Source organism: Diplotaxodon limnothrissa, linkage group LG16 (genome assembly GCF_057381915.1).
Source record: "Diplotaxodon limnothrissa isolate DT_005_m linkage group LG16, D_limnothrissa_male_GT1.1, whole genome shotgun sequence".
NCBI classification, from domain to species: domain Eukaryota; kingdom Metazoa; phylum Chordata; class Actinopteri; order Cichliformes; family Cichlidae; genus Diplotaxodon; species Diplotaxodon limnothrissa.
In genome coordinates this window covers 6,620,578-6,644,576 of record NC_140611.1, presented here as the reverse complement: position 1 = coordinate 6,644,576, position 23,999 = coordinate 6,620,578, and the positions used below count along the sequence as shown (strand labels likewise).

Below are 23,999 nucleotides of genomic sequence, written 5' to 3'. Positions count from 1 at the left end.
GTGTTTTTCAACTTATAGTTATTTTGACTTAAATGCTTTGCAATTATTATAAAAAGTGTGACAAAACATTTTTAAACTTTACATTTTAAAGTTAGAAGAACCACCTGTTTTGTTCAAACTAATGAATACCCCCCCCCCCCCCAAAAAAAAAAAACACAGACACACAAAAACCAAAGCTTATTTATCCCTTTTTCACTATTTTATTTTAACACTATTTAAACAAAATGCATATATGTATATATTTGTGAATCATACACAATTGTCTTAAGCATTGCTGGTAATTTGCAACGTTTTTTTTTTTTACAAATACCTGTTAAGTACTGGTTTTTAATCATGACTTTATTGTTGTTTCAATAGTAACCAAGGGTGCAAAAGCGATGGAAAATCAACATCAGAATTCAACAGTGATTCAATATCAGAATCTGACGTTGTTTCCACATTAAAAAAGGGTGCAAGAGTGATGTCACCATCAGATTTCAACATTGATTCAATAGAATGACCTGATATTGACTAAACATTGTTTCAATGTCTCCTTGCTATCTGGGTACACACACACACACACACACACACACACACACACACACACACACACACACACACACACACACACAAAAGGAAAATGAAACAAAAGATTAAGCAAAATTAAAACAATGCAGACACATCAATAAAACAACAAAAAAGCAATTGCCACATGTCAGGTAACATAGCTGGAAATCTCAGATAATATTGCACCTCTGTACTAGAGCTGCAAGATGTTCAAAAATACATCAGATCTGTTTTTTTCTGAGGTCCATCTGCTATAAATAGACTTCTATTAACTTTGCTTGGTGTTTGCTTACAGATCCACTGACCTTTGTCACATTTCCTAGTAAACTCAGTTCAGGATCTGAAGGAACAGTGATTCCCATGATATGAGTTAATATACAGTCGCTTGCAAAAGTATTCGGCCCCCTTGAACTTTTCCACATTTTGTCACATTACAGCCACAAACATGAATCAGTTTTATTGGAATTCCACATGAAAGACCAACACAAACTGGTGCACACGTGAGAAGTGGAAACAAAATCATACATGATTCCAAACATTTTTTACAAATAAATAACTGAAAAGTGGGGTGTGGTAATTATTCAGCCCCCTTTGGTCTGAGTGCAGTCAGTTGCCCATAGACCAGGGGTGGGCAATTCCAGGCCCCGAGGGCCGCTGTCCTGCAGGTTTTAGATCTCACCTTGGGTCAACACACCTGAATCACATGATTAGTTCGTTACCAGGCCTCTGGAGAACATCAGGACATGTTGAGGACCTAATTTAGCCATTTAAATCAGCTGTGTTGGTTCAAGGACACATCTAAAACATGCAGGGACACCGGCCCTCAAGGCCTGGAGTTGCCCACCTGCCGTAGACATTGCCTGATGAGTGCTAATGACTAAATAGAGTGCACCTGTGTGTGATCTAATGTCAGTACAAATACAGCTGCTCTGTGACGGCCTCAGAGGTTGTCTAAGAGAATATTGGGAGCAACAACACCATGAAGTCCAAAGAACACACCAGGGATAAAGTTGTTGAGAAATTTAAAGCAGGCTTAGGCTACAAAAAGATTTCCCAAGCCTTGAACATCCCACGGAGCACTGTTCAAGTGATCATTCAGAAATGGAAGGAGTATGGAACAGCTATAAACCTACCAATACAAGGCCGTCCACCTAAACTCACAGGCCGAACAAGGAGAGCGCTGATCAGAAATGCAGCCCAGAGGCCCATGGTGACTCTGGACGAGCTGCAGAGATCTACAGCTCAGGTGGGGGAATCTGTCCATAGGACAACTATTAGTCGTGCACTGCACAAAGTTGGCCTTTTAGGAAGAGTGGCAAGAAGAAAGCCGTTGTTAACAGAAAACCATAAGAAGTCCCGTTTGCAGTTTGCCACAAGCCATGTGGGGGACACAGCAAACGTGGAAGAAGGTGCTCTGGTCAGATGAGACCAACATGGAACTTTTTGGCCAAAATGCAAAACTCTGTGTGTGGCGGAAAACTAACACTGCACATCACTCTGAACACACCATCCCCACTGTCAAATATGGTGGTGGCAGCATCATGCTCTGGGGGTGCTTCTCTTCAGCAGGGACAGGGAAGCTGGTCAGAGTTGATGGGACGATGGATGGAGCCAAATACAGGGCGATCTTGGAAGGAAACCTCTTGGAGTCTGCAAAAGACTTGAGACTGGGGCGGAGGTTCACCTTCCAGCAGGACAACGACCCTAAACATAAAGCCAGGGCAACAATGGAACGGTTTAAAACAAAACATGTGCTAGAATGGCCCAGTCAAAGTCCAGATCTAAATCCAATCCAGAATCTGTGGCAAGATCTGAAAACTGCTGTTCACAGACACTGTCCATCTAATCTGACTGAGCTGGAGCTGTTTTGCAAAGAAGAATGGGCAAAGATTTCAGTCTGTAGATGTGCAAAGCTGGTAGAGACATACCCTAAAAGACTGGCAGCTGGAATTGCAGCAAAAGGTGGTTCTACAAAGTATTGACTCAGGGGGCTGAATAATTACACACACCCCACTTTGCAGTTATTTATTTGTAAAAAATGTTTGGAATCATGAATGATTTTCGTTCCACTTCTCACGTGTGCACCACTTTGTGTTGGTCTTTCACGTGGAATTCCAATAAAATTGATTCATGTTTGTGGCTGTAATGTGACAAAATGTGGAAAAGTTTAAGGGGGCCGAATACTTTTGCAAGCCACTGTATCTCAGAGGTCATACTAGAACGGGGGCACCTTTGTACAAAGCCAGGTAAAATATCTCTATCACTCTTAAAAGGTAGAGACTTCAAGATTGGGTAGATGTCATTTCTGTGGTGTGAGGTACAATTAAAGAAGAAAGCTTTAATGAACAAGTCTCAATATGCAATTAAAATTGGTATTGAATAACTATTGAAGGAATAAATCTGATAAAAAGCTCTGGTGAAGCTTTTTTATCTAATCTTTTCCTTCTCTCACCCCAACCGGTTGCAGCAGATGGCCCCGCCCCTCCCTGAGCCTGGTTCTGCCGGAGGTTTCTTCCTGTTAAAAGGGAGTTTTTCCTTCCCACTGTTGCCAAAGTGCTTGCTCATAGGGGGTCATATGATTGTTGGGCTTTTCTCTGTATCTACTGTACAATATAAAGCGCCTTGAGGCGATTTTTGTTGTGATTTGGCGCTATATAAATAAAATTGAATTGAATAAAAGATATTCCATTGATGCTATGTTTAAATCCACCTGCTGAACGAGTCTCTCTATTTCATGGCCTATATTTGCTCTGAGAAAAGATTGCAACTGCAAATAACATAAAACTGTATTATTGAAGAGATTGTATTTCCTCTCCAGCTGTTCAAGGACATGAAATGTCCATCTTCACAATAGTCTTATTTATCTAATCTTTTACCTTTCATCAGTACTCAGTGTCAACTTTCTGACTTTCAATGCCAAGAGGCATTTATGCCAAAGGCAACTAGGTGTGCTCCACAGTGCTATTGCCACATGAACCCTTTGACAGTCAAAGTTCATCCTATTCACAGAATGTATGGGAGGATCCTTGTATGTAGGTGGTATGTTAACAGCTTCAAAGTTTTATTTGTGCATCTAGTCCCAGAGGCTCAAAAAGACGTGTTTCCTAAATTATCCAGATTTTGCTTTAAAGAAAGTTAACATTGGTGCAGAAGTTGAATAATTGTGCAGCTACTCTAATCAAATTAGCTACGTTGGTGAACATAACTCTATTTTGAAATCTGCAGCTCCTGAAGGCCCAAATACAAAGTTTTAATTACAAATCTGGTCAAAAAGTGCACTGACACATGCACATTAATTGGAATTTTGGCCTTCAGCAATTTGCTCTGCCCTTTCCCTCATCGTCCAGTTATATTCCATCACGGCGTGTAATTACCTTTAACTCTATTCTCTCTTGTAGTTTCTGCTTTTTGTCTCTGTCCTGGCTTTCCCTGTATAGCTCTGCAGGTATCGCTGGCTCTGCAGCTGCACGTTTCTTATCTGCAATTAATGGTCCAACTGACGGAACGAGTGTTTATTTTTCTGTTGTAATCTCTACTCTCCCCACGCTTTCCTTACTCCGTGGCAGATGGTCTCTGAAAAAAGGAGTTTTTCCTCCCATGTGCAGGTAAATAAAGTTTTTTTTCTTCCTTCTACAGCAAGGACAAAACGTATGGTGTAGAACTATTGAACTAACTACAATGAACTATTTTGGAATAGCTGTCAGCAATCAAGAATAAATATTTTTAGTAGTGAAATTTTTTTTATTTTAAATCAGATCTGCTTAAATCAATGCTGCCGTTTCTATTTTCTACTTGTTTGCAATAATTCATGGTTTTCAACTTTAATCTATCACCCAGTCTGTCAACAGAGAAATTACCCGTGATCTTAATCTTTTATGTAGAGTTGTGTGCGCACTTGAACCAAAAAACATACGTCTGCTCTCTGCCATAACAGAGTTGTGAAAAGAAAACGTACGTGTTTTAACACGTACTCTTTCTACGAGCCACAGAAAGGAATTCACTTTGAAATTCTTTCCACATGCTGGAGTTTACTTACATCACACTGAAGGGAAAACCTACGACAGAAAACACTCGCCGTGTTCGTAATGGCTGATTGGAGAAAATAGTCATCTATGCCTTTAGAGAGGTGGAGCATTGCTGTTGGCTCTGTGGTAATACTTTACTATGCAATGTAAATACCTATCATACAAGTAATACACCTAACAGTGTAACAGATAGCTTTCTACAAGGAAGTATCTCAGTAAAATAATAACTCACATCACTTTATTAGGTACACTTGTCGTTGACAACTTAAACCTTTAATCACCCAATCATATGGCAGCAAGTCAATGCAAAAGGTCACCTGGTCTGATCAGCAACACTTAAATATCAGCGTTAAAATTTGGAGTAAACGCCAAAGCACAAAGAGCTACAGACGTTGCAGTCACATGAATGAAAATTGACGCCAAAGCACAGGAAAGCATTAAAATCTTTATTTTTGTATAATTGTTCTCGAACAATTCTCTCTCTCCTTTAGACTAAACATGCAACTGAATTTCTCTATATTTCTCTCTCATTCCATCTATCAGTCAGCAGGGATGCCAGAGACATTCTGGACCATAAACAGCAGCTTGTTGCTTGTAGCGACAGCTCAGCAGTGATGAGGAAGCCCCATGTTATAAAAGGCGGAAGGAAACAACACAAGGCACATGAAGTTCTTTAAGACTCACACTCACTATTTACTCGTGCTTCCAGTTGCTTGGTTGGTAAATATATATATAAAATATAAGCAAGTAATCATTGGTCGAGTATATTTAGAGATATAAAGATTCAAGTATTGCAGGTTTAAAGCTACAAAGCATGACTCTGAGTCAGCCAACTACATAGTGGACTACTTTGCCTGAAATAATACCCAGCTGTATACTAAATCATCATGATCCACAAGGTTTTGGAGACGTCCTACTACTTCAGGCTGCAATAACCATTATTTATTTTAACAATGAATACATGACTAGTGCAATGCAAGGTGGTCTGAGCTACAGATAATCATCACCTAACTTTTCAGTTCTGCTCCATGGAGCATTTTAGCATCTTTCAGCCCATGTTTTGATAGTCTGGCCTATTTCTCAGGAGTTAAATAAGAAGCAAAGCGTGGAGTTGTATGCATTAGACTTGCATTCTTTGTGTGATGGCCCGAACAATAAAGTAATTAATGTAACTTTAAATTACAAAAAAAAAAAAAAAGTTTAAGTAAACCAAAATAAAAGGCTCAATGTAACTGAAGCAGCGTGGCTTTCATTTCTGTTAACACAGATATGTCTCTAATAAAACAAACCTAAGCAGCTGAGACGGACCTGAAGCCATCAACTTATATCTTATCCAAGCACAACTAAAGTTTTTTCATGTTTCTAAGCTGAATTGAGGAAGCCAAGTTATTGTTTAAGACGATTACATGAAGACCACCGTCATCCTGCCAATCACATTTTCTCGGTCGGTTTAACTACACAGAAGCATCCAGTGAGATCCATCACAGAGTGCACATCATATGTTACAGCTTCTCTCACATTAATGACATCACAGCGCTCTCAACTAAGGCATCTCTTCACACACAAATATAAAGCAACACATGTGACATAAAAACTGATTTCTGGCAGAGAAGCAGCACATTACATTTGATATGTAGAGAAGACTGTTCCATATTCATGGAAGCAGGACACTGACAGGTCTGTGACTGGCTCCTTCACTCCTCACTGTAAATGCTCCTGAGATCTGCAAACGGGCAGACGTGTCCTCCTGCTGTTCAGTCGTCACTTTCACTGCCTGATTCACTCAGCTGAAGGTCATTTTCTGCAGCAGACGGACAGACAGCAAGTTAAGATTATATACATGTGTCGCTAAAGCTCAGTTTACTCTTTGCACAGGGTCTCTGCATCACTTTTGTATGGTACAGTTTGGTTTGTTTCACCTCTCCCTTTTATTATTCAATTACTACAACAGTAGTTTATAACTTTGGAGTTTAAAGAAATCATACAATTAAACACTTAAAAAAATTACGAATAATCAGACTAATAGAAATGAATAAACAGATAAAGGAAACACACGAACAAGAGAAACCTATGGAGAATTTACAGAGATTATCTTGGAAAAGCAAAATGTATTTGACACATCCCATTCAGATCATAATTCTGACCACAAAAGCCAAAGACAAGACAGGTGTAAAGAAAAAAAAAAAAGGACAAAACAACACTGAATAGAGTGCGTGAAGCAGCTACTAATGTGAGTAATGAATACAGTTGATGGTGGAAATACGCTGCAGGTAGAGCTGGGCGATATAATTTTTTCATATCACGATATGTTTTTTTCATTTCAGGCGATAACGATATCTATCACGATATAAGCCAAATAACTATATTTGTAAGATTTAAATGTGCCGTTGCTCACAAGTAAAATGTGAAATAATCAGCAGCTTGTTTTTAATTTAAATATTTATTTCCCATAATAAGTTCAACAGGGTAGACGTACTTAAGGAACATGAGACTTTTTCAGATAAATAAAGGCAAATATTGCAAACTACACAAAAGGCAGCCGCTAAAGCATTTAAGTTTCAAAATAGAACAAACGAAACAGACTAAATTGTCAATTCCACTTAGAAACAAAATATTAATTCTAAAAATAAATCTTAGTTTGTTTTACAGAAGAACAGACAAAACTGACTAACTTTTGTCAATATCAAATAAACTGAGAACTAAAAGGAAATTCTCAATCTCTCCTTGTTGTATAGCTTAGCTTTTCAAACAGTTTTAACAGTTACTTTAGTCTGACAAAAGCCGAATGACGAATTAGCGCTTCCAGTCAGAGACTGAGCTGCACCGCTTTATTGTATTTCCAGACTTGCTTCCGGCACAATTTACAGTGCACGCTACTCTGTTTTTTGTCAGACTTGAAATAGCCGAAATACCGTCACACTACAGAACTTCTATGGCTCTTCCGTTCGACAATCTGTCCAGCATTGGAACCATCATCTGTTTTCTCTTCGGTAACCTTCGGTCACGCTCGGTTGATTTTTCTGTAGTCAGCACACTCATTTCCTCCATTACCCGGGCAGCACGGCGGCTGGCTGCTTCCCAAACAAATACACATGTGCGGCTTGGCACTTGTGCTGTACGTGACAAGTCACGTGACGTGACGCTGCGGCTGTGATTGTTTCCGCTCTGCACTACTTAATTTGGATTCGCTGTTCTCTTTTTTTTTCTTCTTTTTTTTTTTTAAAGAGGACAAGAGAGATGAGGCCTATCAGAATAGTTTAATCTTTCTATCGAGAAAAAGTTATTTCACAATACATATCGTTCTATCGCCCAGCTCTAGCTGCAGGGTTATCCGTTTAGCCAGACGCTTTAATAACCGTCAACTACAAAGCTAGGTGAACTGACTGACATGTGGATGGAGCTTAAGAGCTCCAACTGCTTTCATACTGGGTGACAATAATGAGAACTGCCACTAAAGAGAGAACCTGCCCTTACATGTTATAATGGAAAACTAATCTTTCAGCTCTGTGGTGCGTATGATTCATGTGTTCATATTTATGGTGACAACTTTAACTTAGGAGCAACCAGGTGGTATCGACTTTCATGTAAAGATGACGTCCGTCTAACTTAGATGAAGCTGAGGGGGTTACTCACTGAGCGTGTTCATGAGTCCTCCTCCACTCTCGTGGTGGTGGCTGTTGGAGTCGGTGCTGGTGATGATAGGCATGCTGTGGTTGACTGAGGGTGCCGCGGAAGTACGTTCATCTTCTGAATCGCTGCTGCTGGAGCTGTCGTCGCTGCTGGAGGACGACGAGCTGTTAGAGTCTGAGGAGCTGTCACTGCTGCTCATCTGATCCATGACTCGAGCCTCGGCCATCAGTTCTGGGGGGGGGGGGGAGAAAGAAAGAAAAAAAAGACAAGGGTGTTAAAATGATCTTGGTTGCCTTTCCAATTTCAAGGCTGGAACATCACCTGTATGTCCCAAGTGTAAAATAAATACAGGCAGTATTTTATTCCACCTTTTGTCCAGCCCCAAAAATGCAGAAATAGCCAAAACAAATATATCAGAAAATCATTTCATGTTCTAATGTCCTCTGCCAGGGAAAGCATGCTACTTTAGTGTATCTCCATAAAACTCTGACAAGCTACAGGTTTATTTTGGATCACATCCAACGTGACTTCATAACTAGAAAATGTGTTTCAAGTCAAGTCAAGTCAAGTTGGCTTTATTGTCACTTCAACCATATACAGTTTAACAATACACAGTGAGGCGAAACAACGTTCCTCCAGGAACCAAGGTGCTACATGCAACATAAATTTACAACATAAATTAACAGAAAACACTAAACTAGCTAACTAAGAGGCCTAGTTAGCTGGCTAGCAGAGACAAGACAGACTGACCTAACATAAATTACAACATAAATTAACAAAAAAAAAAAAACTAACTATCTAACTATCTAAGGAAGACTTTTTTTTTTTTTGTTATCAGACAGCAGACAACAAAGTGCACGTGCAAATGTGCAAACAAGAGCAGCAAAGTGACAGAATGTTTGTGAATATGTCTGATATTTCTAGGGATCGGAATCAAGAACTGGTTCTTCTAGAGAATGGGTTCCCACTAGACCAAGTCCTGGAAATCCTAAGTCTGCCTGCGTATCAATCCTGCTTATCGGCTCTTGCACTCTCGCAGTTCGTGTGCTGGAGGAGAAAAATAATGGCGCAGTCTGCAGTGTGGATATGGACATTACTTAGCTAGCCAAGAACTGAGAGTGATGTTAAAGCTGAGTGAATGCTCACCCACACTTTTAAAAAAAGTGTTCTGTGTAATATGTGTAATATCTTTGATATGCTGCTTAGAGAGGGTGGTGACAATGAGCCAATGAAAACTGAATCAATAAGTGATATTAATAATGGAATCGGAATCGTTAAATTCTTATCAATTCCCATCCTTAAACATTTCTGCATAAGACTTCAAGATATGACGACTAATTTGTCTATGAGAAAAGATGAGTCTTCTTCTGCCGAACCCAATAAAAATGATACAGATGTGGATGTCATCAGTTAAACACACCAAGTGTGACTCCATGTTACCTCTCTCGATGTCATCCATTGGGGATGCTGGGGAAGTCTTCTCTTTTGGTGGAGAACTTTTAGTGCTGGCTGGGGTTTTGTTACTGCTGCTGTTATTACTCCTCATCTGCTGGCCCAGACGACTGGTCTGCTGCTCCAGTCGAGAATGAATCTTACTGCTACCCTCAGCCCTGAAAATCCACAAGAACAGGCAAACACGGACACGCGGGAGCTTTTAATATGTTTTTTTAAGGTTTTTTTTTTTCTTTTTTAAAAAAAATGTTGATAACTAACCTTTCGTTAGGGCTGCCACAAACGATTATTTTTGCGATTAGTCGACTAATCAGATCATGCATCTATTGGACGTAAAACGTACAGCTTATTGCACCAGCAGCATCTGCTCTTATATAACTATCATTAGCTTACAGCTTTAAGATTTTAAGGTATGTGCTAACTAAAAATAAAGACAAGATGATAGTTTATTAAATTTTAATGAAATGTGCAGATTGTTTCGGTGAAGTTTAATAAACTCAGCCGTCTGCTCCTTGCTATCTAGCTTGACGTTTATTCAGCCAAACCGATTTACTCAGGAACAAATAAAATACTGAAAAAAGCCAAACAATAACATTCTTAAGTTATCTAAGTGACTTATATATCATGTTTAACCTGAGTAGCGAAAGACGGCGGTGGGTTTGAAAACAATTTACCGGGAGTCCGGTGTTCTCACCGGCTCTAGTGAGCCTTGCCCCCCGCTAGCTATGGAGCTGGTGGGTAACAAGACGTCTCTGAAAACGTCGGAGCGCTTTTGAAAATATGTGGTGTCTTCATAAACTGAGCAGATATTTGAGGTTTACACAGCTACATTCTCGCCTGAAAATATGTTAAACGCTTATTTTGTGACCCAAAAAGAATAATAAGAGTAATATTAAAACTAACTAGCTGCCGCCACTGTTGGAAACTGAGCTGGGCCGCGCTATGAATTTTGGGATAGGTTGGGCCACGAAGTATACACCTGACCCACCCTTCAAATCTGGGGAAATGAAGGACTATTAAATTAGTCATTGACGATTTTATTAGTCGACGTAATCGTGACTAGTCGACTAATCACGGCAGCCCTACCTTTCATTCTTTCAAAAAATTTTTGCCACACAAATTTGCAAGGTTAAATGAAATACCACTTTAGATTAGTGTGCTACTTCTTTTTAACCCCACCTCGTCTTTTTCACAGCTATGTTGCTGTTGAGCTTCTCGAGTCTGTACTCTCCTGTGTCATGGTTTACAATGAGGATGCACTCTTTCATGTAAGGCCTCTTGGATCCCTTGAAGACCGTTACAGGAGCACTGGAACCCTAAAAAGCAAAATAAATGTAAGTAAGTATGTATGTATTTAAGCTAGATGTCACAGTACTTTTATGCTACTTTTTCAGAGAATATTTTAACAATTTCTCAAAAAATCTGTCAAAAATTTAAACCACAAAGCTGAAAATTTTGTTGCTCCTCTCTCTCTCTCTCTCACACACACACACACACGCACAGAAAGTTGAGATCAGCAACAGTTGAGATCTATTGTGGATTGCAAACACTCATCCAAGTTAAAAACATGAGCTCCAGAAGAGGTCTTAAAACAAGATTGCACCATAATCCACCACTGAAATCCACATTTATGTCTTGCAGTGTAAAGCTCTAGAGCACCAGACACTAACCTCTAAATTAGGCAACGTAATAGTGACTTGCTCTCCTTTGCCCACTTCGAGCTCCCCCTCACATGAGGTATCAATGGATGCTGGCTTGAAGTCATCTGTGGCAATTAAAAACAACAACTTTTTTTTTTTTTTAAACGCAAACGAAAATCAAGATTTTGTAAAATAACACATACGTAAACAATGTATATGTACATCACATATAACAACGTGTACAATGTTCTAATAATGACAGTGACATTGCTGAATTTGTAAACGTAAACCACGGATGTATTTGACAGTGCTGCAGTGGGGTAACGGCACCAGCAGGTGGTAGTGTTGTACAGACTTAAGCTGGGCTAACATTATCTAGCATATTGACAACTCAGAGCTTAAAGTCTACGTATATCTCAGAGTTAACTTACTACATACTTTTACAAGCATGTCTCACCAGTAAGTCGACAGCTACGAACTGACGAAGCTGCTAAACTGGCTACACACCAAACAGCTGTTTTCGGATCTTCAGCTAATGAGCTAACTAGCATGCTACGGTTAGCGATCACAAAACCAAACGAGTGAAACCACCACTTACATCGCACTGTGTGATAGGCACTTTTAGGGTGTTTCTCAAACGTTTCTCCCAATTTCAGCACATGTTCTTGATTGTCAAAGTTGGAGTAAGCCGTTCCATTCATTCTGTGAGTTTCATGAGCTGTAAACTTTGAGTTTCCGCTGCTCTTTTTTATCCGATAACCATGTACAGCGACAGCATTTCGGCCAGCTCATTGGCACTTTAAGTCCCGCCCCTTCAAAAGTACTGTTCGTCATGATTCGTCAAGCGAAGTGTTTCATTTTCTGATTGGTTCAGGCCAATCAAGATTTTGACGACAGGGCAGAATCAGTGAAAGAACGGCCACTCAGTTCCGAGCAATGACTGTAGAAATCTGAGTGTTTCCAAATCTATGTTGTTTAACTATAATTCGATTAAATTATTCGCTAACTTGTAGTAGTTTTTAAAAGAAAAAAAATATTGTAAATATCTACTCATCTTGTCCCAGGCTAGACAGACTGTGGACGAGTATGCTAAATAATTGATGGTAATTATTTCAAATTTATTGCTGTGGTGCTTTAATAGTGAAACATATTGCAGGGTTTACTCTGAGGTTGCTTAAAATGCAGTCCACATGTAAAACAAAACACGAATTCCTACTGCTTATTTTTAATATGTTAACTTTATAAGTTTCGATGTTGTTTTTAACCAGTTTTTCTGTTTAACAAAGTAAATATTTGCATTTCAGCACTTACCCAGTACCTTGTATGCTAAATTAGCAGCATCACGGGAGCTATTAGCTGAATAACTGAAACAATGTGTCAGAAAGCCCTGGCACTTACTGATTGCAGTTTCAAGCTCCACAGGCTTCAGGGGGCCTGAGCTCTCTGAACCTTGTGTCAGTGAAAATCTCCTTTTCTGTTCTCTAAACTGTTAATGACTCCTAAGCCTCCTAATTCCTGCCGTGCCTGCGTTTTTACAAGGCCATATGCTCTGCTGCCTTCAAACATTAAAGGATCAGCATCTAAGTCAATTGGAATGATTACACCAATGCATTTTCACCAACTGGTCACAGCATGGTTTTTCTTATCCACGTTGGACAACATATGCAACATATGCAAGCTGGTGTTTGGGTGGTGGGGAGTGGAATAAGAGATGACAATAGAGAGGAAATTGAGACAGCAGTGGGACTAAATAGTTATCTCTTCAGCGTGGTATTACAGTTAGAGTATAAAAATTGTAAAATAGTTAAACATTATCATGTTATTTTAGGCAATCTTTTTCAGTCTTATCTATACTTGAAAATTAACCACAAACGGATTGCAGAAGTAAAGCAGTTCAGTTACTTTGTATCTGTATCCCATGTGAAAAAGATACCAGCATAAGTCTGTCTCCATGGATGGAGGTAAACAGCAGCTGTCCTCTGGTGATATCAGTTACTGTGGGGGTTGCCCCTGGACTCTGCGAGGTAAGGTTTACTGTTTCCAAGCAACAATCCGCAAGTTCACAATACAGCGGCTGAGCCACAATAGAGAGTTGCTGCAGGTTGTAAGCCAGTGGCAGTGGTGAAAGAGATGACAGCAACACTCTGCAAGGGAGGGGGGGTGGGATACAAGCTCAACCAAAGCTATGTACTATGGGTACAGGCTTGTTGGGTACATACAATTAAATGTTCAACCTCATAACAGTGCAAAAATAATAAATTAGCAAAGGTTTTATTATTGTGCCAGCTAAACAAACCTGACTCGGTTACAAGACACCACAACTTGATGTAAGCCAAATCCAGAAGGCTGTGGATACATCCGCAAACGACACAGATAAATCTAAGTAACTTTAGCAATCACATTTTCAGACCTTCACATCATCAATAAAGTTCACATTTAATACATTATTACATCTGATTATATAATCCACCTTTTGGGAAACTCCTGAAACACATGAAAAACTAAGCACAATTAAGCATTCAGGTTTTTTAATGACTAGAAGTGATTATTCTGCAGTAAAGGAAATGGGACACCCATTCCACTTTTCTCATAGTGCACAGCTCGCACAATCGTTTTTGAAACTGCAAAGGCAGCAATACAACCTAAATGATCACAGCTTCAGCATAAATACAGCGATGTTAACCTTCATTCTGTATCCTTCGGGTGAAATGTACCTTTGATCACAGCTACAGACTTATCATATACTCCTTTTGTTTTTATGCTGATGTATAGTTTGAGACACGTCTTATTATCTGTGAATTACTGCAGTGTGACGGCTTTCTTTAGCTCTCGCTTTCTCTTGTTTGTGTTATACATATTACGAGGAAGCGCTTTTTGCAGCATCTTTCTTGATAATATGATTTTGATCTCAATAAAAGGTTTGACTGGGTAAAAAAAAGAAGAAGGTGAAATAATAACAGTATGCGCTGTAAGAATTGCAAATTAGATATACAGTCATGGAAAAGAAAGTTTTCACAGAATTCTATGAAAAACAAAGATTAAACCCCATTAATCACCAGCTTGCAGAACCACCTTTAGCAGTAATAACTTGAAGTGATTCCTGAAGTGAGAGTCTTACATTGTTGCAGAGGAATTTTGATTCACTCCTCTTTACATAATTGCTTCAGTTTATTGAGATTTGAGGCCATTTGTTCATACACAGCTCTCTTAAGGACCTACAACAGCATTTTAGATGAGTTAAGGTCTGGACATCTTGATTCTTTTCTTTTTCAGTCATTCTGTTGTAGATTTGCTGTTGTTCTTGGGATCGATGTCCTGCCGTATGACTCGGTTTGGACGAATCTTTAGCTGTTGGACAGATGGACTCACATTTTGCTATACAGAGGAGTTCATGACTGACTTTGTGACTGCAAGGTCTCCAGGTCCTGTGCCTGCAAAACAAGCCCCAAACCATGACATTTCCACCACCATGCACGCAGTTTCTATGATGTGTTCATGCTGATAACAAACATCTCCACTTTAGTCTTGTCTGTCCTTTGTTCCAATAATCTTGTGGTTTATTCAGATGCAACTTTGCTAACCTAAGCTGTGCTGTCATGTTTATACATACACACACACACACACACACACGCACACACACACACACACACACACACACACACACACACACACACACACACACACACACACACACACACACACACACATATATATATATATACAGTGGGGCAAAAAAGTATTTAGTCAGCCACCGATTGTGCAAGTTCCCCCACTTAAAATGATGACAGAGGTCAGTAATTTGCACCAGAGGTACACTTCAACTGTGAGAGACAGAATGTGAAAAAAAAATCCATGAATTCACATGGTAGGATTTGTAAAGAATTTATTCGTAAATCAGGGTGGAAAATAAGTATTTGGTCACCTCAAACAAGGAAAATCTCTGGCTCTCACAGACCTGTAACGTCTTCTGTAAGAAGCTTTTCTGTCCCCCACTCGTTACCTGTATGAATGGCACCTGTTTGAACTCATCATCTGTATAAAAGACACCTGTCCACAGCCTCAAACAGTCAGACTCCAAACTCCGCCATGGCCAAGACCAAAGAGCTTTCGAAGGACACCAGGAAAAGTATTGTAGACCTGCACCAGACTGGGAAGAGTGAATCTACAATAGGCAAGCAGCTTGGTGTGAAAAAATCAACTGTGGGAGCAATCATCAGAAAATGGAAGACATACAAGACCACTGATAATCTCCCTCGATCTAGGGCTCCACGCAAGATCTCATCCCGTGGGGTCAAAATGATCATGAGAATGGTGAGCAAAGATCCCAGAACCACACGGGGGGACCTGGTGAATGACCTGCAGAGAGCTGGGACCAAAGTAACAAAGGTCACCATCAGTAACACACTACAACGGCAGGGAATCAAATCCCGCAGTGCCAGACGTGTTCCGCTGCTGAAGCCAGTGCATGTCCAGGCCCGTCTGAAGTTTGCCAGAGAGCACATGGATGATACAGCAGAGGATTGGGAGAATGTCATGTGGTCATATGAAACCAAAGTAGAACTTTTTGGTATAAACTCAACTCGTCGTGTTTGGAGGACGAAGAATACTGAGTTGCATCCCAAGAACACCATACCTACTGTGAAGCATGGGGGTGGAAACATCATGCTATGGGGCTGTTTTTCTGCCAAGGGGACAGGACGACTGATCCGTGTTAAGGACAGAATGAATGGGGCCATGTATCGTGAGATTTTGAGCCAAAACCTCCTTCCATCAGTGAGAACTTTGAAGATGAAACGAGGCTGGGTCTTCCAACATGACAATGATCCAAAACACACCGCCCGGGCAACAAAGGAGTGGCTCCGTAAGAAGCATTTGAAAGTCCTGGAGTGGCCTAGCCAGTCTCCAGACCTCAACCCAATAGAAAATCTGTGGCGGGAGTTGAAAGTCCGTGTTGCTCGGCGACAGCCCCAAAACATCACTGCTCTCGAGAAGATCTGCATGGAGGAATGGGCCAAAATACCAGCTACTGTGTGTGCAAACCTGGTAAAGACCTATAGTAAACGTTTGACCTCTGTTATTGCCAACAAAGGTTATGTTACAAAGTATTGAGTTGTATTTTTGTTATTGACCAAATACTTATTTTCCACCCTGATTTACCAATAAATTCTTTACAAATCCTACCATGTGGATTCATGGATTTTTTTTTCACATTCTGTCTCTCACAGTTGAAGTGTACCTCTGGTGCAAATTACTGACCTCTGTCATCATTTTAGGTGGGGGAACTTGCACAATCGGTGGCTGACTAAATACTTTTTTGCCCCACTGTATATATATATATATATATATATATATATATATATATATATATATATATATATATATATATGAGCGTGGCTGGCAAGAAAGGGTATAATAAAAGAAGAAAAACTAATGACATGGCCACCTTGTTCACCTGATCTGAACCCCATTGAGAACCTGTGGTCCATCATCAAATGTGAGATTTACAAGGAGGGAAAACAGTACACCTCTCTGAACAGTGTCTGGGAGGCTGTGGTTGCTGCTGCACGCAATGTTGATGGTGAACAGATCAAAACACTGACAGAAACCATGGATGGCAGGCTTTTGAGTGTCCTTGCAAAGAAAGGTGGCTATATTGGTCGCTGATTTGTTTTTGTTTTGTTTTTGAATGTCAGAAATGTATATTTGTGAATGTGGAGATGTTATATTGGTTTCACTGGTAAAAATAAATAATTGAAATGGGTATATATTTGTTTTTTGTTAAGTTGCCTAATAATTATGCACAGTAATAGTCACCTGCACACACAGATATCCCCCTAAAATAGCTAAAACTAAAAACAAACTAAAAACTACTTCCAAAAACATTCAGCTTTGATATTAATGAGTTTTTTGGGTTCATTGAGAACATGGTTGTTGTTCAATAATAAAATTATTCCTCAAAAATACAACTTGCCTAATAATTCTGCACTCCCTGTACTAATACAGTGGGATGCAAAAGTTTGGGCAACCTTGTTAATAGACATTATTTTCCTGTATAAATCGTTGGTTGTTACAATAAAAAATGTCAGTTAAATATCATACAGGAGACACACACAGTGATATTTGAGAAGTGAAAAGAAGTTTACTGGATTTACAAAAAGTGTGCAATAATTGTTTAAACAAAATCAAGCAGGTGCATACATTTGGGCACCACAAAAAAAGAAATGAAATAAATATTTAGTGTATATCAATGTGTGTGTCTCCTGTATGACATATGGGGTGCCTTTGTCTGGACGTGCTTCCCATCCAGAGCTCCACAGCAGAGAGGGAAGTTTCAGCGCTCCTGGAATCCCTCTGCGATGGACCGCCAGTCTCCAGGTGAAGGCACAGCCATGAAATCATCCACTAGACAGTTCCAGATGGCCGTCGCTACCTGGGGGGTGATCTGGCACACCGTGGACACACCAACTCTAAAACTAAACACGATGGTCCTGAAGGAGTCCCCGGTGGCAAGGAACCTGCACAAAATTGTTTAAAATTAGTATTAAACACTTTTACTAACCCCAGGCAGATGGACAGGTATGGCAGCAAGCATTATGTGTTCACTCTCTGCCTGGAGTTTTGAGGGGGGCTGGGGAAGGGGGTCAGTGTGGCAGTTTTTTCATCGTGGCCAATCACAGACAGAGTGGGAGCTTGTCCTATGGCTAGTGCTACTTTCACTTGCAGTCGTAAATATCAATTTCACACGTGTTGTTGATGAATACCAGCTGGCTCTAAACCCGATTTCACCTGTCACTGTAACACATCCAGTGTTGGGGAGTAACGGAATACATGTACCGCCGTTACGTATTTAAAATACAAAATATGAGTAACTGTATTCCGTTACAGTTACCGTTTAAAAAGGTGGTATTCAGAATACAGTTACTTTGTTGAAATAAATGGATTACACTGCGGTACTTTCCTGTTTCATTTTGTCGCGGGTCAGGACTGTTTGGGTTCTGTTTGACAGCTACGTTCTGTTGTTCCAGGCGGCAGCGTTACGGTTGCCATGGTTACAGGGCGACGCTCTCTCTCTGCGACTGTGTGTTTCCTGGGTGAGAGAGCGCCTTTTCGTTGTTGTTGTTGTTGTTGTGCTAAGCTAACAGGCAGAATGCTACAAGCATAGCTCTAAAGAATGTAGCATCACGGGCAGTGTAGTCCGTGTTGCAGGGAGAATGGACTGCCATACACGTTATGGGTCTGTGAGCGCGAGGAGGGAGAAAAAGGGGAGTGGAAAGGTAGGAGTTGTCATCGAGCAAAAACGGGAGCTGGAAACATGTAAATGTAATAATAACCACTTCAGCCAAGAAGAGTGCCTGACGAGCCCAGTTGTAAGTAAGCTATTAAGACTCGACTGTACACTGTGTTCGTGTTTTCCTCCGAAACAATAATTTCCGTTGGAGCAGCCTTTCAACGCCTCTCTCTGTCTCTCGCAAGAAAAGTTGACCCACACAACAAAGTAAAGCTATTTTTCGGCTACGAGCCGACAGGGACCCCGCCGTATTAGTCAGAGGTCCCTTTACTACAGTTCGGAGTCGCGGACCTTCAGTAATAGTAATAAATCACACAGCAATAGTACATTCACGTTGTTGTAAAAAGCATGCTAATCTATTAAGTAATCCAAAGTATCCAGAATACGTTACTGTCATTGAGTAACGTAACGGAATACGTTACAGAATACATTTTGGGGCATGTATTCTGTATTCTGTAATGGAATACATTTTAAAAGTAACCTTCCCAACACTGAACACATCACATATTACTGAGATGCATTAGATATTTTATGATCTTTATTTTTGACTTATCAGCTGCAAACTCCATAGATTTTTAACATTTACCAGGTTTGCAAATATAAAAACGTATTGGCTCTTTGAAGTTTAGAAATAAAAAACAGATTGTAAATAATCAACTTTTAATGGCAAAACAGTGACATCATCATTATTATTATTGTTGTTATTATTATTATTATTTTAGAAACATGAAGTGCATTGGATTACTACTGTGTAATCATAAAGTTGTAAGGTGAAGGAGGCGTTTTTACGAGCAGCACCTGAAGGCAACACAGTTCCCAAGGAGAAAGCCGCAAAAGCAAGAGGTCGCATATCCGGGATCCTTCGATAGAAATCCATCAAAAGAGCACGAGGGAAGGACAGAGTGAACGAACGGCCGTGTGGCACGCGGTTTTACGTTAGTGTCGTTATCGATCCACCTGGAGGGAGCCGGTCTGTGTGCAACCGGCATCAGATTCTTAATAGTGAGGAGCTGCGAGGATTGAACCTGCTCTGTGAATCTGAGCCCACGTATAAAACGAGACGTCTTCTTCTGATGTGATGGAGGGGGAAGCGTTCTGGGAGTAACTTTGAGTAAGTAAAAAGATTAGGATGTATTTTGTCGTTTGAATTAGAAGAGCGGTAACAGCTGATTGATGCTGGCAGCTGCATCACCAGGCAGTCAGGTTCAGAGTCACTGGAGCGATCCCTGCAGTGATTTGTGAGTGCTTTTGGTCCTCAGCTGGTATGACTGACCTGCACATAGCTGCTTGAAGCTTTCTTTCCCCATCACTATATTAATTATACACGTAGTATTCTTTGTAACAACTCAGGATAGGGTACTTTGTGTTATGTTTATGTTTTTTCCACACACAGGGTTAAATTTTTAATTTCGTGACTGTTCATATTACCATAGTGCTACTTTATATTTTTTACTTCTTTTGCTCGTTGAGTGATTAATTAATAATTTATTATTATTACTAACAAAACTGCAAATCACAACTTCAGAGTTCTTTCATTCTCAAGTAAAACATCTTACTTATATAGGATCAAATCACAACAACAGTTGCCTCAGGGTGCTTTATACTTTAAAGTAAGAACCCTACAATAATACAGAGAAAACCCCAACAATCAGACGACCTACAGATGACCCAGCGACAGTGGGAAGAAAAAACTCCCTTTTAACAGGAAGGACTCTCCGGTAGAACCAGACTCAGGGAGGGGCGGGGCCATCTGACAAAGACACTGTGGAAGAGAGCCAGTGCGGCTATTCTTGTATCTATTATTTAATTAATTGCCTTTTGAAGCTTGGGAATGAAATTTCTGCTTCAAGTAAAGTGTACATAAAAAATGGAAATTAGAACATTTCAGCAAAGCCAAGATATGAAATTTAGTCATATATAAGTTCTTACATTCCAAGAACACAATAACTAGAAAATATTTTGTATTTTAGTCTTTATGAATAAACGAAAAATTATTTCATTTTACAAATTGCACTTTTTGCAAAAATTAGCAGTTTTTGTGTTTGTAGTGAAAAACTGACTCGCACATGGTGCTTGTTGGTTTAACGGCAAATTGGGACATTTTCAGGTGAGGAGAGTCAGAGCAATGAATATGTTATATAGCCAAGATGGGAGAGTGTAGAACAACGCAGCTACACAACAGTGATTGTATTTGTCTTCATTATCTGCTTTCGCTCTGTGATGCCATTTAGTAAATGAAATAGGAAAACATTGCAGTAATATCTTATTTCCCTTGTGGAATCTGCGGAGTCTCGCAGTTTTACCCTCGGGGCTCCTTTAGTACAGCATTTTTCGGGATGACTGGGCCTCAGCAGTCATCCAAGCCATGACTGGAAATACCTCTAGGATTGATGGGAATACTGGCTAAAATCCAGACTGCAATCAGATAATTTTAATGAAACTGTTATACTCTTGCAGCAGTTTTCTTTGTTTTCTACAAATAAAAAATACAGTATGAAAGACCTCAGGCTTGCTGTGCATACATATTTTATGCCTGTGGACTTAGTAGGAGGTGTTTTTAGTTTTTTTTCCCACCAAAATAAGAGCCACATGACTCTACCTGAATTGTTACTGGTGCTCTATCAAAGGCATTTCCCACTGGACATGAGTTACTGCACCCTGAAGCCTTTTAGTGCAGTGCTTGCACAGCTTTGGGTATGTTTTTAGGCAGAAAGGATTTACTCATTAAGAGAAATCAAATTCTTGGCAAATTGATTTCTTTTGCCAGTAAACCCTCACTATTGCTGTCTCTTCCATTTTCGTTCTCATTTTCTGTGAAAGAATTGAACTGAAGCCTTTTATTGAGACTCTGCCGTCTTAAACGAACCTATCAAGCAGTTTCACTCTGTAAATCATCGGGTAGGGAGATTACATTTAATTGTAGATGTTTCAGTACCGGCTTTGCATTAGGGAATTTGAACTTGTGAACTAAAATTCGAAGATTCTGGCTGCAGCGCCTAATCTTTCATTCGTAAAGACTTTATGCCCATCTGATGTTGGCAACAGATGTTAAGCAAATTTAAGATAAACTTGCTCTGAGGGTGTTTATTGCTTGATAGGCTAATGCTCAGCTCTGCGAGAGGTCTCACACTGAAGAGTCTCAAAGATTTTCCTCCTCAGAGTCTGGCTTTATTGCTCCCTATCTGATCTCTGCATGGACTCAGTCGGTGCAGTGATGTGATGAAAGGCCAAGCGGTGGACCTACAGACTCTCACAGCTTCATGCAAGCTACGCACACACACACAGATATGCACAGCCAGCTAAACAAAGTCAATTATATTAGGTGAGTCTGTCAGGCTAAGCTGGGAGAAATGCGTGGAAGGTATACTAAAGGGCCTAGGCTTCTAATACTAATGCGCATACTTGTGACAGGCATTATAAAATACTGGCTTTGTTTTGGAGAAAGATCAGCCTGACTGGACAGAGTTTAATTACCTTCCATTTACTCATTGCTTCAGATCAGGCACTTTTTTAGTCCATTCACTTCCAATTACTTTGTTCCTTAGTGATGATCATTAGTGTGGTCATTAAAGGATTAGTTTCTATGATATGAGCCTTTTCTGTTTTTTGTACAATATACAAATAATGACCAGGAAATTAAAACAGTGTCACTGCAGTGTTAGCTTGCATATGATTACTGTTTACGATTAGCTTACAGTCTCTGTAGAAATAATGATTTTTGCCATCCAGTTGATTTCTTTAACAAGCACGATGCTTGTGAGTAGAGTTTAGTTTGGAAAAAAAAAGACGTTAACATGTCAGATATTTGAAAAATTTTAGTCGCTGGGTAGGCTATGTAAAACTATACATGTATAAAAAAGGAGCAGCTGTACAGCGAAATACATACTAAGAAAACCCATACAAATTAAAACCACGTTATTCCAAAGATTGCTCTCAAACTGTCGCTTGTTCAAATTGGCTATTTTGTGCAACATGTGGTGAACAAAATGAATACTGAGAACATGGATCACTGCACTAAACATCAGTTTAAATATATTTAATGTGTGATTTACATACAGAATTAAAGTAATATATTGGTATCTTTGGTCCTGTGGCTTCAAGTTATTAAATCAAATTTATTGCTGGAGAGTTCTTATTTATTTTGATGTTGATTTTGATGTTTTGGTAGAGCATCGTTAAAGTCTGTGTGCAAATGGGTCTCTGTGTCAGTCCTGTAAAAGCCCGGTAATTTGTCGAAAGTATACCCAGCATCCTGGCCAAGGTTAGATAGGCTTCAGCCACCATGACCTTCACAGTGTACGCGAGTATAGATAATGAACAGATGATTTACGTTACACCACAGAAATGTCTTATCACCGAGGTGGATTTTTTTTTCAGGAAATTACCATTTTTATCATAACACAACACAGAAAAGAGTCTGTAAGAACGTACACAAAACATTTCTGCTTCATTATTGGCGCCATGTAGAAGGCATTCAGCCTTGATTCAAGAGGGGGCACCTGTAAAGAAAACTGAGGAAAATTTAAAAAATACATCCCAAATGATGCGCCGCAAAAGCTCACCCACATATCAGGTTTGATCGGAATGCATTTATCAGGTCTTTGTCTTTGTTATGTTGGTTTTTGGAATTCAAGGCAAAAACAACAATGATAAGAAGAACATGTTGGAGGCAGCCAAGCAGCCTCAAACCTCATAGAGTGAACTCTTCTTCTCCCCCGAGAACCTCCTTTGTTTTTGTGTCCTGCCTTCAGGATAAACTATAATGCATCCCCCTGTGTCCTGTTAGAACATCAGTCACAGCTGCATGCTCAGCCACATGAAGGCAGCTTGACTGACAGTGTGAATGAGCATTCATTTTTTCCCAGTGCTCCCCCCTTTTAGCCATGAACACCACCAACAAAGGCGTTGTGCATGGATGACAGTCCGGGATCTCCTATACCAACGATGGGCAACCCCTAATTACCAGTGGAGTAATTAAAAATGTGGCAGCTGTGGCAACAGTCATGTGCTTCTAGGAAACCATCGAGAAATGCCCAAAGTAAAACAGTTAACAAGCCTCTTAAAGCTGGATGCACGCACCCTCAAAATATTGCAGCACACTCTTGCAGTTTTCAATGTTCAAAGTCAGAGTGAACTATTCCAGTTGAGCAGTTTTGAGTGATGCAGTTCACGTTGGGTCATACAGAGGTATTAGTTGCGTTTTCTGAGGGAACAGGAAGGCTGGAGTGAAAACGAAAACATAAGAGGCAGACTGAAGAGCAGGAAGGTCACTCGATAAAATGCTAATACAAGTGCTTTGGGTCTATGTGCTGTCAAGTCTGACGAAGAAGGGTGGGCTTGTTGGCTTCAAGATCTCTCCAAATAAGCCCACAGAAAGCACAACTCTTACAAGCTCTTGCACGGACAGACACACATTCA

The 23,999-nt window shown here is 40.0% G+C and overlaps 1 protein-coding gene across 1 annotated transcript; it reads right to left on the bottom strand.

Moving 5' to 3' along the window:
* Positions 1–5,055: 5,055 nt before the first annotated feature.
* eaf2 (ELL associated factor 2) lies at positions 5,056–12,079 on the bottom strand. The gene is made up of 6 exons (XM_085374364.1): positions 11,892–12,079; positions 11,324–11,418; positions 10,833–10,969; positions 9,642–9,811; positions 8,205–8,432; positions 5,056–6,372 (listed from the first exon to the last, which is right to left on the bottom strand). Exons 1-6 carry the CDS (start codon positions 11,992–11,994, stop codon positions 6,326–6,328), a joined length of 780 nt encoding a protein of 259 aa, XP_085230490.1. The 5' UTR covers positions 11,995–12,079; the 3' UTR covers positions 5,056–6,325.
* Positions 12,080–23,999: the final 11,920 nt, after the last annotated feature.